The 17,451-nt window shown below is 39.5% G+C and overlaps 1 protein-coding gene across 2 annotated transcripts in view; it reads right to left on the bottom strand.

The window, feature by feature from the left end:
• Positions 1-17,081, bottom strand: part of MLLT3 (MLLT3 super elongation complex subunit) — a 266,342-nt gene extending 249,261 nt beyond the window's left edge. Inside the window, exons 1-2 of one of the 2 annotated variants that reach the window (XM_026506456.4) lie at positions 16,793-17,081; positions 15,233-15,413 (exon numbers count right to left, since the gene is read on the bottom strand). In XM_026506456.4, the coding sequence (XP_026362241.1) occupies positions 15,233-15,413; positions 16,793-16,804 (193 nt within the window). In that variant the 5' untranslated portion in view covers positions 16,805-17,081. Of the gene's footprint in view, positions 1-15,232; positions 15,414-16,326; positions 16,588-16,792 lie in introns of those variants that run through there. The other variant, XM_026506457.4, reaches the window with a different exon arrangement.
• Positions 17,082-17,451: the final 370 nt, after the last annotated feature.

Consider the following 17,451-nt stretch of genomic DNA (forward strand, 5'->3'; position numbering starts at 1 on the left):
ACAGGCAAGAGATACTGATTATAAACCTATCTAATATATTTTTTGATTATAATAGATCCTATCATCTTACAGTATTTCCGGTAGGAGTACTAGGACTTCAACAACTTAACAGTTAGAAATGACTACTAGTTGTTGGTTTCCTAAAGGAAAAAATTAAAACAAAAAAAATCTATGAATTAAAATATACACACAAATGGGTAGTCCTGAATTGACATGTATGAATGGCTTACTTGTTTTAAAAAGGAAACCTCAAATCCTGGGTTAATAATATGTGTCACTTTTAGGGATTTAAACCATAAATTCTTCAAATAAAATTAAATAAATTGATTTGTAAGTAATTAACTCTGGGACTTCAATCATGTAAAATTATCTCTGTATATTCTCTATGGCTCGGGAATTTAACTGGTTATGTTCAAAATAATACACTTAGTGGGTCTTGGAGCCCACTGCCTGTAAAATCTCCCATGGAGATTCAAGACCACCCATTGAAAATAGTACAACATTATTGCCTCGAGCAAGAAGCTGGTACATAGGACTGGTTATTCAAGTCTTTTAAATACTATTTTATTGAGGGATTGTGGGAGGTGGGGGAGGGGGCCAAGGGGGATTCATGAGTGGATGGGGGAGGAAATTCAGAAAAAAAACAGAAATTTCTAAAGCAAAGGTTCCTGTAGTTCCCCCTTCACTCCTCATCGCACCCTCCCCCCTTTTTAAACAGCTACATAAACAAAGTAATAAGTGCTCAATTTCAGGGAGAATTACATTATACTCCATTTGAACAGGCTACAAAGTACTTTTATTTGAAAAGCTGCTTCTCCTCTGTTATAAACAAATTTACCCGGCACCACTTTCAGACAAGAGAAGATGGCTAAGGGAGATGGGAGGCAGAGTTAGGAAAAATTCACTCAGTGTCTTAAATAGTTGATCCAATAAAGATCCTTTAGAGAAAACTGTAAGTCTATTTTTTTTTTCCTCCCAGTAGGCAAATCATACAGGAGGGCTTTTCTTTTCTAGCGTACTGCACCCTGTCTCTTTAAATTCCAGGCCTGCCCCATTTCCCACGCATTCAATGAAAGCAACACGTTTGCTGGCCTCTAGCCCACAATGTCAAGTAGTTTTCTTGCTATTGAATTTCAAGATTATTCTTTTGGATCATTTGCCCTTTAGTTTTAAGCACGCCAAAGCAAAAATAATGTCTTTCTACAATAACATAAAGAAAACGCTGAGGCCTTTACAAGTCTACAAGTAGAGAACACCTTGTCCTTTGGCTCTCCTTTCACTGCAAAATATGCTCCCACTCTATATGCTCCAATAAGGGCCATTTATACATTCTCTTGGTCTACCATAGCTTTGTCTGTGCTATAATAAAATTCTATGAGTATATTTAATTTAGTACCAAATTTGGAATTTCTAACAGTCTGCAACACTTCAACTAAGTCTTCGTATTACTCAAGTTCTCAAGGCTTTTGCGTGGTCCCCTGAGTAGTCAGAATAGGTTTTAAAACAATTATTTGATTTTCTGTATTTGCAGTTAAGCCATCTACATAAGTTAATAATAAAAATAGCAAGCAATAAGGGGGAGCTGTAATCATGGGGCCAAAGAGTCTATTTTCCCAATTTCAAACACATCTTAATCCTGAAGAAAAGAAACCAGGCTATTATGAATCCCATTTAGAATTCTCTCCAAAGGAACAGAAATAGTTAAATAAGAATTTATCAGCAGAACCAAATGAAGCCCATGGAAAATGTTACTCCACATGCTAGCAAATGGAACTTAAAGTGGCAATTTTATTCAAGCAGCTAATAAAGAAATGCTCTGATCACAAACATCAATTTTTGTATTTCACATCCTGAGGTGGAGTTAATCTGTCATTTACGAATTTTGTAAAAGCAGCTAAAACCAAAGGAAAAACAGACTTATTCTTATTTGACGTACAGTTTTGACATGCATTTGCGATTGAAAGTATCTTTCAATGGTTATTTTTTTAGTGGTAAAAAGGTAAAGATATTAATATCCCACAGATCATAATATCATGGACTTAACTGGATGAATTTTGGATTGCAAAGAGACCTTTAAGACAACTAAAATTAACTCTATCATTTTGCAGAAATCATTTCGTTTAGTTGTGTTTAAGGAATGCCCATATTAATCTATCTGTACTGTACATAAATCATGAAATTACAATTCTCATTTTTTAAAACTTCTGGTTATTTTTGTAGTTTATATATGAAATATTAAACTGTTTTAATACTAAAATATTGTGTTTACACAAGTATGCATCCGTCCAAAAAGAACCGCCTCTTCTTTCCCTGCCCCAAACATTATTTTTGTCTTGCTTTTGGTAGTTGTTTGGGTGCTTTTTATTTCTCATAATTTACTATTTAACTTCCAAATTATATACAAAGACACAAACTGGAAATGGGTCTTTATTTGCAATTACAGATCCCATTTATTCCTGCCACTATCATGATACATCTAAACATGATATATGCCCTTTCATTTGCCATCAATTTTTAAACTCAGATTTAGGCTCTGGAAAATTCACACACATCAAGATAAACATACTGATTAACAAACTTATCAAAACTCCACAGGAAAAAAGATCAAAACTTTTCAAAACATTCCTAAGCACTCCAAAAATGTACACTGTACTGAAATATTAAACATGGTTGTCTTTCTGTTACAAAGAACATCTTATATGAATCATGTACTCATAAATCAGGTTAATCTGATTCATTTTACAACTTCAACACAGCAACTTTGTTAAGAAAGGTAAGAATATGATTTGCATGCTTTTCTTTAAAGTTCAAAATCAACTTTTGAAACATTTGTGCATATATTATAGTTCTATTAAAGGAAACACTCAGAGTGACAAGGTGATTAAAATTTCAAATAACAAACTATGAAAGTGTTCCTTGGGAAAGACATTTTTACGTTCTAAATGAGATTACTTAAAAAAAAAACTAAAAAGCTTATTGTAAACATGTCCATATGTACATTTAAATATCTAGTTTTACCGTCACTTAAGTAATATGTCTTATTCAAGAAAGCTCAAAAAATCCAGTAAATTTTATAAGCATTTCCTGAAAGCTCCTTTCTATCTGCTAGATAGGGGTGCTGAATATTGGAATAAAGCCAATTTGATACTTTTTAAAAATTTTTTCTTGATATCCCATCTCCCAGAGATAACTTCTATTAACATTTTGCTATAGCATTTTCTTCCCATCTTTTCACTGATGTATTTTTATCTCTCGCATAATTCTCAAAATGTGAGTAATGAACAATTCTGGCCATTCTGATACAAAGATAATGGCCTGAATCAAGTACGAAAATTAAGGATGGGGGCACCTGGGTGGCATAGCGGTTAAGCGTCTGCCTTCGGCTCAAGGCGTGATCCCGGCGTTATGGGATGGAGCCCCACATCAGGCTCCTCCGCTGTGAGCCTGCTTCTTCCTCTCCCACTCCCCCTGCTTGTGTTCCCTCTCTCGCTGGCTGTCTCTATCTCTGTCAAATAAATGAATAAAATCTTAAAAAAAAAAAAAAAAAGAAAATTAAGGATGAAAGCAAAACAAAAAAAGAGCCTCTACAGAAAGATACTATATCAAGTGGCACTAACTTCAAGCTACTGAGTAGCCTTTACAACATAATTCTCGTTTATTTGCTGTTCTCTTTAAATTGTCTGCGTTTGTGTATTTTTGTATATTTGTATAATTAAATCCTTGGCTCTAGCATCATTCACAATTCCTTTAACAAGTTGGAATGATAACTAGAATTTTTTTTTTAAATTAGGCAGCAAGTCACAAGTAAAAAGTGGAAGGGTAATTGCTTTTCAAGACAACTTCAATTAAGAATCTGAATTAGTAAATAGAAAACCTTAAAGGTATGATGAGTGATCAAATATTTGATGTACTGTACTTTCTTTTAACCTGTTTACATGGTAAGTCCAAGTCCCCAATTATTCTGTTGATAATAGAAACATAAGTAGTTATCTGAAACATGATGCTTCAGAAAAACAAACTGAGTGACAAAATTTCAAGGTCTGGCCTACATTATATGAAATAGGAAAAAAAAATCAGTTAACTTTCATGAAAAACGCAGTGGTCTAATAACCTGGTCAAGAGCCATATTTGAACCAGAAGTTCCAAGTAAACATAGGGTATCTTGAGTTCTTGGAATGTTCCAACCTACAAGCAGTGTTGAGGGCTGGCAAAAATGGCACCAATATTATCAGAAAGTAACTTTTCATAACAAAAACATAATCACCTATCTGGTTAATTACCCTACTTCCCTGTTACTGCAGGTGAGTCTTTCACCCAGTTCACTGTTCACTCACCATTAACAAAGGTAAAAATCCCAACATACAGAAGTTCATATCAACATTTTCTTTTTTCAAAAAAAATCATTCTCCAAACTACCACATTATGAAACGTAAGAAATTAAATACAGCAACACATGTCTATCCACCATGATAACCAATACACAGTTGATATCTAATAAATGGTAGTTATTTCATTAGGAACACACTAGATCAAGGATATGCTCAGAACTTATCCTTTAAAAAAAAAAAACTAAGGAAAAATAATATTTCAGAGCTGGAAAAGCCCACAGAGCTTATTTAGTCCAAACACATCCCTCTGCCTCCCAGGCCAGAGCCTTTCCTACTGCATTGCTGAATACTGCTCTACAAGTTTCTGGAATACATCTGACTCCTATTTTTAAAGCTAAAAGGCTAGTTGTATTTCATGGATTAAGTAGTTAAAAAAAAAAAAAAAGTGATAGACCTGGCCAAGTCTCTCAAATTTGTGACTAACTTTTGAAAAAGCATCCAAAGTAGGTGAAAAAAAAAAAAAAAGATTAAGGAAGAAGAGACAGAAAAGGAGAAAATTCATTTTTGCCTACAACATAGGCTAAAACCCATTCTAGAAAATGTGATTCTCAGCCGACACAATGCTTCTTGCTAAATTCAAGTGGTGGTTCTGTTTACACAAAGTCAATTATTAGAGGTACAGAAGAAATCAGTTTCAGAACATGGAGTAATAATTTACCACTTAAGGGAGTGGAAGCTGAAGTCAGGATTCTAAAACTTAGCCGCCTTGCTGTATCTGCCTTTATACTGTTGCCAAAAACGTCCAATGTCCAGACTACATTGATGGAAGGTATGAGGACCGTCCACAGTGATAATATAGGTCCCATCTCATGGGACGTGTAACTAATGCAACATAGGAGGAACAACAGACACATATACAAGGAGAGGCCAGTGCAGGACTCATGGAGCATGTAACACGTGCTCCCGCTCAGTGTTTATATGAGGAAAAAGTAGCTTCCCACTGCTCCTTACTGTATCTGTGCATAGGTAGGAAGTCGCACAACAAGCATCTGTGGTAAGACAATTTGGAGCTACATCGACATTTTGAATAAGCTATCCCACTAAAAGCAACCAAATCCCAACAGCCTAAACTTGATTTTTCATTTAGTCACTACAAAAGAGTTGCTTATAATACGGGAACAGGGAAAGAAATTAAACAACAGAAAAAAAATTTGTAAAATAAAATATTTCTTCAATACAAAGAAACCTCTCATTATGCAGCAACTCCCACTAATGCAGTATTTGGGGTAAAAGGTATGGATAACATAAAGTCCAATGAACCTTGCTTTTAAACATCCAAAATGTTACAAATGTACAGCAAAACAAATAGGTACCTAAAATAATCTGATAGTAATCTCCCCCAACACCACCCCGGTTAGGAGGGGGAAGAAGTAGGACATAAAACCCATCTGCAAAGATTAAAGACGTCATGTAGACTAAATTTGTATCCAGATACATTAAGAGGCAAGCAACTCTGAGAGCCGCTGCAGGCCACTGCTGTTATTAATATTTTAGGAAACTGTTAATGTATATTTTGCTTCTTAAAATCAATACATACACACAGCATTTGGCCCGGTATTGATGGGAAAATAACGATTTCTGCTGAAAAAAATCTACTTTTGGCAAAATTAAATATTTTAAAATTTATTTGGCTCAGAGAATATCAATCTTCTGACATGGATAATAACTCTAATTAAATTCAACTGGTCATCTTTATAATCACTTATGAACATTATTTTAAATAAACGGACCTTAGAATTAAGTTCAAGATAAGCCATAATTTTCTTTAAAAAAAAAATGATGCATTGATTTTATCCAAAAAGTTAATTGTTAACTACTACATACCAACTAAATCACACCCAAATACTAGCCTTATCTGTTTAGAAACTCAATGATAATAGCCTTCTTCAGGCCTTAATCACTGCAAATGTATCACACTTAAAAGAATTATATCATACAACATTATTTCTTAAAACAGTGTTCTGGACCCTTTATGGAATTGCTATCCTACCGTGGTGGGGAGGCAAAATATCAGGGGATACCTACCATTTAGTAACAATTTTTCCTAATGATTTAATCTCAAAGGAAAACCTTAAATTAATCCACACAATAAATCTGATTTTGCCTGAAAGTAGCTGTAGAACTTTTCCCCCTTCAACAGCATCTACCATGGTTACCACCACTTAATTAAATCCTAGATCATGTCTACAAAAGCAGTTATTGCTGAACATTTGTCTGCTAATATAAGTGAATAATTATTCAACATTTTAAAAGTAAACATTTACCACCGTTTATTACTAGCTATCTTTTTGCGCCAGCACATTTGTGACTCATTGTGTCTACATGCAAGATCACTTCACATTTCTAGGCTTCCGATTCAAAGTAAAAAGAGGATAAATAAAGATGAAGAATCTCAAATGTCCTTTCCAGCTCTACAAGACACAAGCACGTTGAAGGCAGGGACCTCCTGTTTCTTACTTCTCCCCCAGTCCTTTCCCCGTATCCTGCCCATATAAAGTCTGTTGGTTAAGCACATTACCAAGCCCACAAATTATATTCTTAAACAAAACCCCAAAACCACACAGGAAAACAAAACAAAATAGATCAATTTGGCAAAATTAAAAACTTGTGTATGCCAAAGAGATACCATACATTAGGCTACAAGAAAAAGAAACAAGAATGAGACAAAATATTTTCAATGCAAATAACAAAGGATTAAAATCCTACAGATAAGAAAAAGACAAAGATCCCAATAGTTTCTTTTTAAAAAAAGACAAAGAATATTTTTAAAAGTCAATAAAGAGGAAATCCAAACGGTCAGTAAACATATAGAAAACTCTTAACCCCACTGGAAACCAGAGAAATGCAAATGAAAACAAAAGATACCATATTTCAACTAAATATAAAAATAAGAAATCTGAAAATATCCAACGTTGGCAAAGCTGTACAGAAAATGGTACTCATTCCCTGACAGAGTATAAACTGTCACGACTACTTTGTAGAGCAATCTGACAATGTCTAATACAAATGAAAACGCACACACAACTCAAATTCCAGGCCTATGTCCAAAATCTTGTTCATTTGTACAAGGTAACACGTTCAAAGATGTTCACTGCACAGAAAATGACCTATATATTCTTTAATAGGGGAACATAAAAGTAAGCATAGACCCTCTTCCTACCATGAAATGCTGAAAAGAAGAAACTAAAGGAAATAAATTGGTTCTCTACAGATGAAATGTGTGTGAAAAGGTTCAAACATGCAGAGTGGGGGGAAACAGCAAGGTACAAAATTATTCACTCATGAAAATGTTCTGGAATTAAACAGTGGCAACTGTCGCACAACATGTGAATATACTAAAAGCCACTGATGTTACACTTCAAAGGGGTACATTTTATAGTACGTGAATTATATCTCAATTTTTAAAAAGGATTCATCCAGTATGATACTGTTCATGGAAATTTTGTAACCTATTATTACTTGCAGTAGTATAAATGTGCAAATGTACATAAACAGAATGGAAGAAAGTCTGGAGTTGAAAGAAAGGATTGGGAAGCATCTAAAAACTTTAGCGGCATCTATAATACCTAATTCTCTAAAATCAAAACAAAAAATCAAATGTGATAAAACGTAAACATTTATTCAACCTTGATAGTGGGGATATGAATGTTTGTTGTATTATTCTTTCCTTTGTATCTTCCTGGGGTTTTTTGGGGTTTTGTTTGGGTTTTTTGTTTTGTTTTGGGGTTTTTTTGTTTGTTTTTGTTGTTGTTGAGCAATACAACGACAGCACAAAACAGGCATATCATAAACGACAAACAGTAAATATATACATACCTAAATATATGCAGCACTGTTAATTAAATAAATGCAAATAAAAACGAAGTTTTGCTTCATCCAGCAAACTGACAAAGATTTACAAAAACAAACAAACAGTTAATTCCCAGTATTGGCAACCATGTGGGGAAAAGGGAATTCTCCCAATCCCTGGGGAAGTATAAACTGATATAATCTTTTTGGAGGAAAGTTTGGTAATGCATTTATCAAAATTTTAAATTTTTACACCTTGTCTCGACTATCTCCCTTCTGGGAAATTTAACACAAGGAAATTACAGGAAAAACCATAAAAATCAATGTCTCAGATGTCCATCATAGCATTATTCATAACAAATTAAAACTAAGAACAATCTAAATGTCCACGTGAAGTTGTAATGAATGTATATTTGATGTAATACCATAAAATCCAGCTCTAAAAAGATGATATTTATCATATACCAGGAGGGTAGGAATATTAATTTATGCTGTATCCCCAGCTCCTAGAAGTGTTCTAGCCACATAGGAACTCCAAAAATTACCTGTTGAATGAATTCAGGTAATTTATAGTTAACGTGTGTGTGTGTGTGTATGTGTGTGTGTGTTTGTATATACAGATATAGACATCTACTAAAATATTAATTATGGTTCTCTATAAAGAATTTTCAGGTAACTTCTCTTTATATTTGTACGGTTTGATTTTTCACAATGAACACACACCTATAAATTTAAAAAAAAAAAACACCATTCTCAATTGCATGAAAAAAATATATGGGTTCCTCATAAAAGCTGCATTGTACACTGTACAAGTTCTATAAGTTTAAAAAAAACTAATGAATTACCTGTAATATCAATGGACTCTTTCCAGACAAATTACATTCTCAAAAATGAATACTGCACTACAAACAAGAATAAGGAGAACCACAAAATACAAGAGAATAAAAGATTAAAGCATGAAAATGTATGTTACAAGGAAGAGATGAACTACAGAGACTCTGGCCACACACACACAAAGCAAAATGTTTCAAAAGAACATTAATATGTATCACTGAGACAAGAGAATTTCTCTTTCTACATGGTAGCTTCTTCTTTGAGGAGTAAAACATAAAATCAAGCAAGTATAAAAGCCAAGGGAAAAAATTACAGAATTCTATATCACTTTCATCGGGACAGTAAGAAACCCTGAGATCAGAGATCGAAATCATTCTAAAATCTGTCCAATAAATATATTTAAATATAAATAAAGTTCAGTAATACACCAAGTCCTTGCTTAATTATGTAACTGGGACAATTGTGTTTCACATCTCCTCCCCTCCCAAGTATTTAAGCTTTCCAAGTTACCTTTTGAAGACGTAAGCCACTAAGAGAGTTAAAAAGAAAAGAAGAAGAAGAAGAAGAAGAAGAAGAAGAAGAAGAAGAAGAAGAAGAAGATTCTCTGCATCTTAGAACTGTAAAAGCTGTGTTAAGTAGTAAGGGTCATCTGTAATAGTTGACCAGAAAAACAACTAAAGGGCTAAGGTTGACCTGCAGAAGACCACTGGAAACAAACTTGAAAGAACAAAGAATCTTAAAGGTAAAATTAAGAAAGCGATTGATATCCCTGCCAGGTCTACCTCACAGAGGTAGTTCTAGAGACGGTCACCTAAAATAAGAGATGTAAAAGGCTTCTGCTTATACAAATAATATGCCATAAACTGGACAATGATATTAATGGTAAAATATATCCACTAAAACCCAAGTTTGGATTTTCTTTTTCTGAAAAAAAAAAAAAAAAAAAAACTGTTAGAGAATTGCTATAATAGAATTTAACCGTGCAAATACCTTGGAAGACTTATCTTTCCTCTTTCCATTAAATGTTTTTATTAGCAATGATAATAATGGCTTTAAAAACTCAGCTTCCACATATGAATAGGGGAGCTGATCCGTGCCAGGTTCTGTGTTGAATATTTTATATCAAGAGGTTCACTGAGTGTATTCGGGGACCTCAGGATCCCCAAAACCTTTTCCAGGGCAATCCTATTGCCTATTTTTATAACAACTCTAAGATATTATTTGCCTCCTTCACTCATTCTCTCATGAGAGTACTGTGGAGTTTTCCAGAGGCTACATGATGTGTGATAACACAACAGACTGAATGCAGAAGCACGTACGCTGATCCAGTTATTTCAAAACATCAAAAAGATTTGTACACACAAAAAGTAAAATAATACCACACTTCTCACTCCTTTTTCTTGAAAATACTCATTTTTCATTAAAATACTATTCACATGCTACCTTTAATGGGTTGATTATTGTTATCTTTAAACAAATTAATAACTTTTTAAATGTCTCAAGTTTAATTTCTAATACCATAAATATCCATAGATATAACTTACCTAGAAAAAGCTCTTTGGAGTCAATTTTTAAAAGTGTAAATCAGTCTTAAGACAAACAAATTTGAGGACAGCTGATTCATATTTAACCCTCAATTTATGAGATAATGGTTCTATTCTTTCATCATTCCAGGAACACAGATAAGATCACGAAAGGACTTGCTCAAGATCATACAAGGAGTGGGGCACCTGAGAGGCTCAGACGGTTCAGCGTCTGACTGCAGCTCAGGTCATGATCTCAGGGTTCTGGGATAGAGCCCCAAGTTGGGATATCCTGTTCAGCGGGGAGTCTGCTCCTCCCCCTCCATTCCCCTGCTCCTGCTCTTTCTCTCTCTCAAATAATAAATAAAATCTTAAAAAGAAAAAAATCATACAAGGAGTCTCTTAAGCCAGCATTTGAATACAAGTCTGTAATTCCTAACCCTAACTCCTCACCGCTGAGCAACAATATCTACCCAAGACAGTTCTATATTGGGTCTTTACTCTTTGTCTTTTAGTCTTAAAAAGTAATGAGTGCTCACTGGAATGTTTTAAATATACAGAAGTAACTTTTAAAAAATCGAACACTATAAAAACAACCTCCTATCACTGCCTGTGCACCCACTAGAGAAAACTACTGGTAGGAGCTGGGTTCCCGCTCATCCAAAATTCATTTAGTTATACACACACACACATACACTTTTTATTTGTACAACATACTTTTTAAATGGATCACACTGATTTAGTGACTTGCCTTATTTCCCTTAATATCTCTCGCAGATCATCCTGCATCTACAAATAGATTTACCCCCTTTTAATAGATCACCATCATTTAACTGTACCCAGCAGGGGTCCTCTCTATGGCTTGCTTCCAAATTTTTGCTGTTTAAAAAAGTCGCAAGAAATATGTTGTAGCGTTGTATAGTTGTGAAGCCTTATCTGTTGGAAAATCCCTGGAAGTAAAATTGGTGGGTCAAAGGGTATAAGCATTTAAAATCTTAATAGATGTTGCCAAATGCCCTCCACAATGTCCATGCCCGATCTGCATTCCCACTAATAGCACAGGAGATTTCCTTCAATAATTCAACTTTTAAGTGCCTTGAAAAATTATGCTGTATGTTGCTTCAAAATGCCAAGTAGCAGAACTGCTCTCAATGGTCATCTTAATTCCATGAAGAACTCTACACAAATCTTCTAACACTCACTGAATGTATCAGAATAGTTATCCGTCTTTATTTTTTCCTGAAACCTTTTAAATAATTCAGAAGAGAAAACACACCAGGTGCACGCAGTATCTTCAACTAGTTGGGTCTCAAATTTTAGGTACCCTGATAAAAAGTTACCCAAGTTATTTCAGAAGACTCTTTAACACAAATCAGAACTATGCAGTAACACTGGGTTCAACCTTTTAAATCAAAGGAAAGTTCTAAGTGTGGATTTATTATGCTTTATCTGCCCACTCAAAGGACTAGGGCTACAAATAAAAAGCTATCAAATCATACCAGTGGCCAAATTAGCTTACATAAAATAATAAGCAACAGATTTCATATCATAAATGTCAATGGAACAGACTGCAATAGTTAAGAATGGCTGTAATTGGAAAGAAAGTTCACTCAAATTCACATCATACTGAAAATGAAAACATTAATATTTTAAATGAAATGTTTTGAATGTGACCATTCATTTCAGTCATATCAGACTATTATAAATCTTTGGTACTAATAAATAAGATATGGTCTTTTTTTGCAAGTAGATAGTTTTAAAATGCATTATACTCTGACCTGCCTATTCTGCACCAGCTAATGGATATTCCAGGCTTCACTATTTCATCAAAATCTCTCTTCTAGGACTCTGGGCTAGTAATTTTAAGTTAAAAGTCTCCAACCCATCTTTGAGACAGAGTAAACCCTCATTAATTCAAGTCCAATTAGCTCAATTCTGAAATGGTACATGTAATTCTCATTAAGCAACAAGTTGAAAATACTGTAATTTCTCCCTCTACAAGTTCTCATAATATTACTGTGAAATAAAGGAAATCAACCTGAAAATCAATTTGCTTTTCCAAACCAAAGATTTACAAAACTAAGGACTCATCCATCTTCATGGCTGAGCAGTTCATCCTCAGTGTGAAGGTCCATTTCTGTTTATCAGCTACTGTATATAGTGAAAGTGATTTAACCTGTCATTATCAAGAGCCATTTACAGCTTGGCGTAAGTGCATTTCTTTTAAATATCTTGTAACTCATATTTCTCACAAAGCCATTCTTGCAGTTTCTCCCATTTCCAATTTCTCACTTACAGATCTATAAAATGGCAAATATAGCACCTTAAAAGGTACAGAAGTAGATTCTGCAATGCCTGGCATCCTTATTCTGTATTTATTCTTATCATTTTGAAAGATGTTATAAGCCCAAATATAAGTCTCAGGATTAAGTGGCATGTTTGGTGTTACTTGAATTTACAACTAACTATTCCCAATGAACAGAGAAACCTTCTCTTGCAATCTGAATCATGTGTAATTACAGTATGACAAGGTCTCTCCTGGGCTATGTAAGCTGGCATTTTTCCCAGGACTTGTCACATCATGGGAAGCACACATACAAATAAAAATCCAAAAATAAACATTTTAAAACAATGGCTTATAGACTACATAAAGAAACTCCACAGTTGAAAATAAAACACTGAAGAGCCCAACCAGCAAGCAGGCATCTCTCACTGGAGACGGCTAAGACATCAGTGTTATCAAGCAGCTTACCACGCCTAGCAACAACTCCCAGGTGTGGGCTTTGCAGGGCAGCACCCTCATGTTCCCTCGGGCTGGGCAGAAAATCATTAAGTAGGGGAAATGCAGGGGAACATGGCCACAGACACACTGAAGCAGAGAAACAGTGGTGAATTCTGGGGAGGCTGGTCATCTTTAATTTCATAATTTCAATTGCTTGATTGTTAAGGCGCCTAAACAAAGTTATCTTAAGAGCTACATCTTCTGCCAACTGACTTAGTTTTCCTAATACAATAAATATTGCTTTTGTTGTTGTTGTTGTTCAATGTATTTCATCTCGAAGTGAGTAGCAGCCAAGTAGTCCTAACAGTGGATACCAAGGACCTTAGAAGGTGGTTTCTTTTGTTTAAACTCCTCTGCAGTGGCTCTATAGATAACATGGAAAAGGGAGAGGGAGAAGCATCACACCCAACCTCACATAGTGACAGAAACTTGACAACGCTCATCCTAATTACAGTGTTGAGGAAATATGAAGTAAAAGATCTCTGGCTATATTTTGATTTAAAATGCTAACAAAATCAAAATGTTATTTCCTAGAGGCCATGCATATTCCTACCCCTCTATTAGGGGCTGTATTAATTTATTAAGCATCCAGCAAAGCCCATCAAATTCAACCGTGCAAGTTTTCGAGAGGAGCTAAAAAACAAACCACTAAAGGCAAAACACACAATCCTACACCACATTCCATGAGCTCTGGAAGCAAAAATAAGCATCCACACAAACCTCTGCCACCTTTGGAGGTGGCATTTCTCCTTTATTCAGCTCTTCAATGCTCAATAATTTCCAGTAGCTCTAAGCAGAATGGATTTATTATGATGTTACTCTAAGAAACTGCAGGAGTTCTAGATGCCAATAAAGATTACGGATCAAATGGAAGATAACTACTAACCATTGTGTCGAGTTAGATAAATAAACCCGCTCACAAACAAAGCACCTTATTGTATTTCTACTGTTACCTCCACTAATCCAACTAAAACAACCAGACAGTAGCTTTCCGGAGGCTGAAGCGAATAGAAATCGGATTTCCCAAACCCTCTTTAAATTTCTTCCAAAATAACACCCCGTTTCTTTTTTTCAAAACTGCCCTGCCCTTTATGGAAGATGTCTGGGACCCGAGCGGGCTGAGCTGGATTATGCAAACTAAAGACCCAGGCTAAAAACCAAGGTGGGGAAGGACAGAAGCAGAAGGCAGCACCACATCGTTCCTCTGAAACTTAGCTTCGACCTTTGCGGGGACCCTCTTCCCCGCAGATCACATGGGGCAGAGACTCCGGAACGCTGCTCGCAAATCGAAGGAGCAATCAAGCGCCAACGGGGGCTAGGGACGGGTAAGCCCCCCGACTACCCAGAAAATGCTGACGGTGCCGAAGAGGGGTGGCTAACCCACAGAAAGGAAAATCTGACAACCGGCACCCGGTGCCGAATACACAGGGAGGAAGGCAGAGAAGACCCTAAAGAGAGGCGACTTCCCAAGACGGAACAATAACTACATCCCATGCATGCCTTGCTAATAACACAGGTAAATCTCAATTTCTCTAGGAAAGAAAAAAGGCGCAAGCTGTTTATTCCCTCCAGCCCCACCCCCCTCGACACCTCCAAACCCAACAACTAATTGAACCTTCCCCACAGAACCCGCTGCTAACCCCAGAGGACCGGTGAGGGCTGGCTTGGGATGAATAAACACTCGACACCTGACGGTCCTTTCTCGGCGGTGACTTTCCCGAGGCCGAAGTGGCGCGCGCGCGGGCGGGAGCCCGGACCTGGCCAGCGCGGCGCCGCGCACCCTGGTCCCGAGGCGACGCCGGCGAGCGCGACGCGGGGGGCGGGGAGAGGGGCAGGGGGACCGCCCGGGCCAAGCGATTGTTTCCTCCGCGAGCAAAGACATTTTTTATCAAGCTCCTTTTGTATTCGAGCCCTACCTCTTTTTGGCCTAGGAAAGCTTTCGTGCAAGTGGAAGACGACTTTCTCCACAAAGTGCTGTATGTTACTGTGCTCCGGGCCGCGCACGAACACCATCCAGTCGTGGGTGAAGCCCTCCACGGTGGGTTTTTTCCTCACCTGGGCGCGGTGCCCCAGCTCCAGCTTCACCTGCACGGCACACTGCGGGCAGGGGGAGGAGAGAGAGCCGTGAACAACAGGAAGGCGACCGTTCGACACTGAACATTGCGCCTGACATTTTTTTTCCTCCTTCTTGAAACGCACATAAAAGGAAACGGCGGTGCCCTCTGCATCCACGTTTCACGCGCGTGGGCGCGCGCACACCCCACACCCCCAAAGACACCCCGCCCGGCCCCCGGCGCCCCGCATCCAAACCCGCAGGGATTGTAACGGAATGTTGCCCCCAATCGGGAAGGGGGTCCGGGGTGGGGGGGAGAGGGGAGAGCACACTCAGCCACTACAAACACGACAACAAATGCATCGGAAACAAATTAGAAGACAATTAGGAGGCGATGCCGGGGCGGTTTCCCGGCGTGGGAAGGGAGGTAGCCTGGACCCCGAGGGGAGATTCTGGTGAGCCCCCTCCCTGAAAGTACCGCGGCGACAGGCACACGCCGAGGAAGTCTTTGTGTACGTGTGTGTGTGCGTGCGTGTGGAGCGCTGTGCCAGGCGGAATGGAAACTACAGGCAGCCTCTGCTGATGGGCACAAACTCCCGTGCTCTGAGCACTGGGTTCGTGCACAACAAAAATGAGACGTCGTCACACACACACGCCCGCAGGAGAACACGGCGAGGCATCCATAACTTAAGGCACCCCGCACCCCCCAGCGAAAAGCCCCACGCGATCGGCGAGGCCAGCCTCACAGAGCCCCCGAAACACACTTCCAAGAGCCAAAGTGGCCCCAAAGTAGCTCCCTCCTCCCCCCGAAAATAAAATTCAGAAAGGCAGGGCGGCGGGCGGACAGCCGCCGAGGCTCGACTGCGCACAGCCCGGCGCGGGGGCAAAGTTGCGTGCGGCCCCGCGGCTGTCAGCCCGCACACTCCGGCTCACACACGCGCGCCGCGGAGAACGCACCATCGTAGCGGCCGCCGAGGCTGCTCGCCGCGTCCCCGGACTGTGCCCGCGGCTCCCGGCGGCGGCGGCGGCTGAAATATGGCTGAGTTATTATTCGCCTCCTTCCACCGTGTGAGTGTGTGTGTGAGTGCGCGCGTGTGAGCGAGAGTGCGCTTCTTGCGATTGCAAAGAGAGGCGAGGAGAGAGGGAGGCGCGGGGGGGTGGGGAGTGGAGGGGCGAGTGTGTGAGTGTGTGTGTATGTGTGTGTGTGTGTGTGCGCGCGCCGGGGGGGGGGGGTTGAAGGGAGGGAGGGGAGCGGAGGCTGAGGGAGAGACAGCAGCTCCCTGCAAGCCGTACCAACCTTTCTCTAATTGGAACCGCGGAGCGCTGGCGCTGTCTGGGCTGCGGCGGCGGCGGCGGCGCAGGGCGAGGGAGGAAAGGCGGGGAGGGGGGGGGTCTTTTATTATTTTTTTTTGCATGTACTTACCGAGCTAGCCATGCCTGGGGGCCCGGAGGTTTGCTGGGGTGTTGTGTGGTACCCCCCTCCCCCGCCCCCCTCAGCTGTAATTCATGAAGAGGCTGCTATGAATGAGAGCGCGCCCAGGAGCGGAGGGTAGATGGCGGACATTCTCTGCCTTTTTCCCCCCGCGTTCGCTTGCTCGCTCGCTCGCTCGCTTATTAAACTCAGCCCCAAAAGCAAAAGCAGCAGCAGCAGCAGCAGCAGCAGCTCCAGGGCCAGAGGATGAGATTCCGGAGCATGCGCCGTGGCGCCTGACACCGGGGCTCCGAGCCTTACGGGGCGGAGGGAGGGCGCGCGGGCGGGGCGGAGCGCGCGGGGAGGCCGAGCGAGCAAGCCAGGGGGAGCTCGAAGGAGCCAATCACCGGCCACCTCCCGAAACCCCGGCGGCCCGCACCGCCACACTGGAAAGCCCTGCTTAAAGTAACAGGTTCCTACTGGGGAGGAGGGGGGGAGGTGGAGCAGAGGGCGGGGAAGGGGCGCTAGAGTGGGGAGAGCGGCCAGCTGGGGAGCCATCCCAGCCCCTGTGTAAACTCCTCTCGCCCTACAATAAAAAACGGATTAAAACTGCTGGAATGTAGCCACTGCCTAGAGCCCCCAGCAGCCGGGGAAGGGGTGTTAAATCAAGT

Source organism: Ursus arctos, unplaced genomic scaffold (genome assembly GCF_023065955.2).
Source record: "Ursus arctos isolate Adak ecotype North America unplaced genomic scaffold, UrsArc2.0 scaffold_18, whole genome shotgun sequence".
Taxonomy (NCBI): domain Eukaryota; kingdom Metazoa; phylum Chordata; class Mammalia; order Carnivora; family Ursidae; genus Ursus; species Ursus arctos.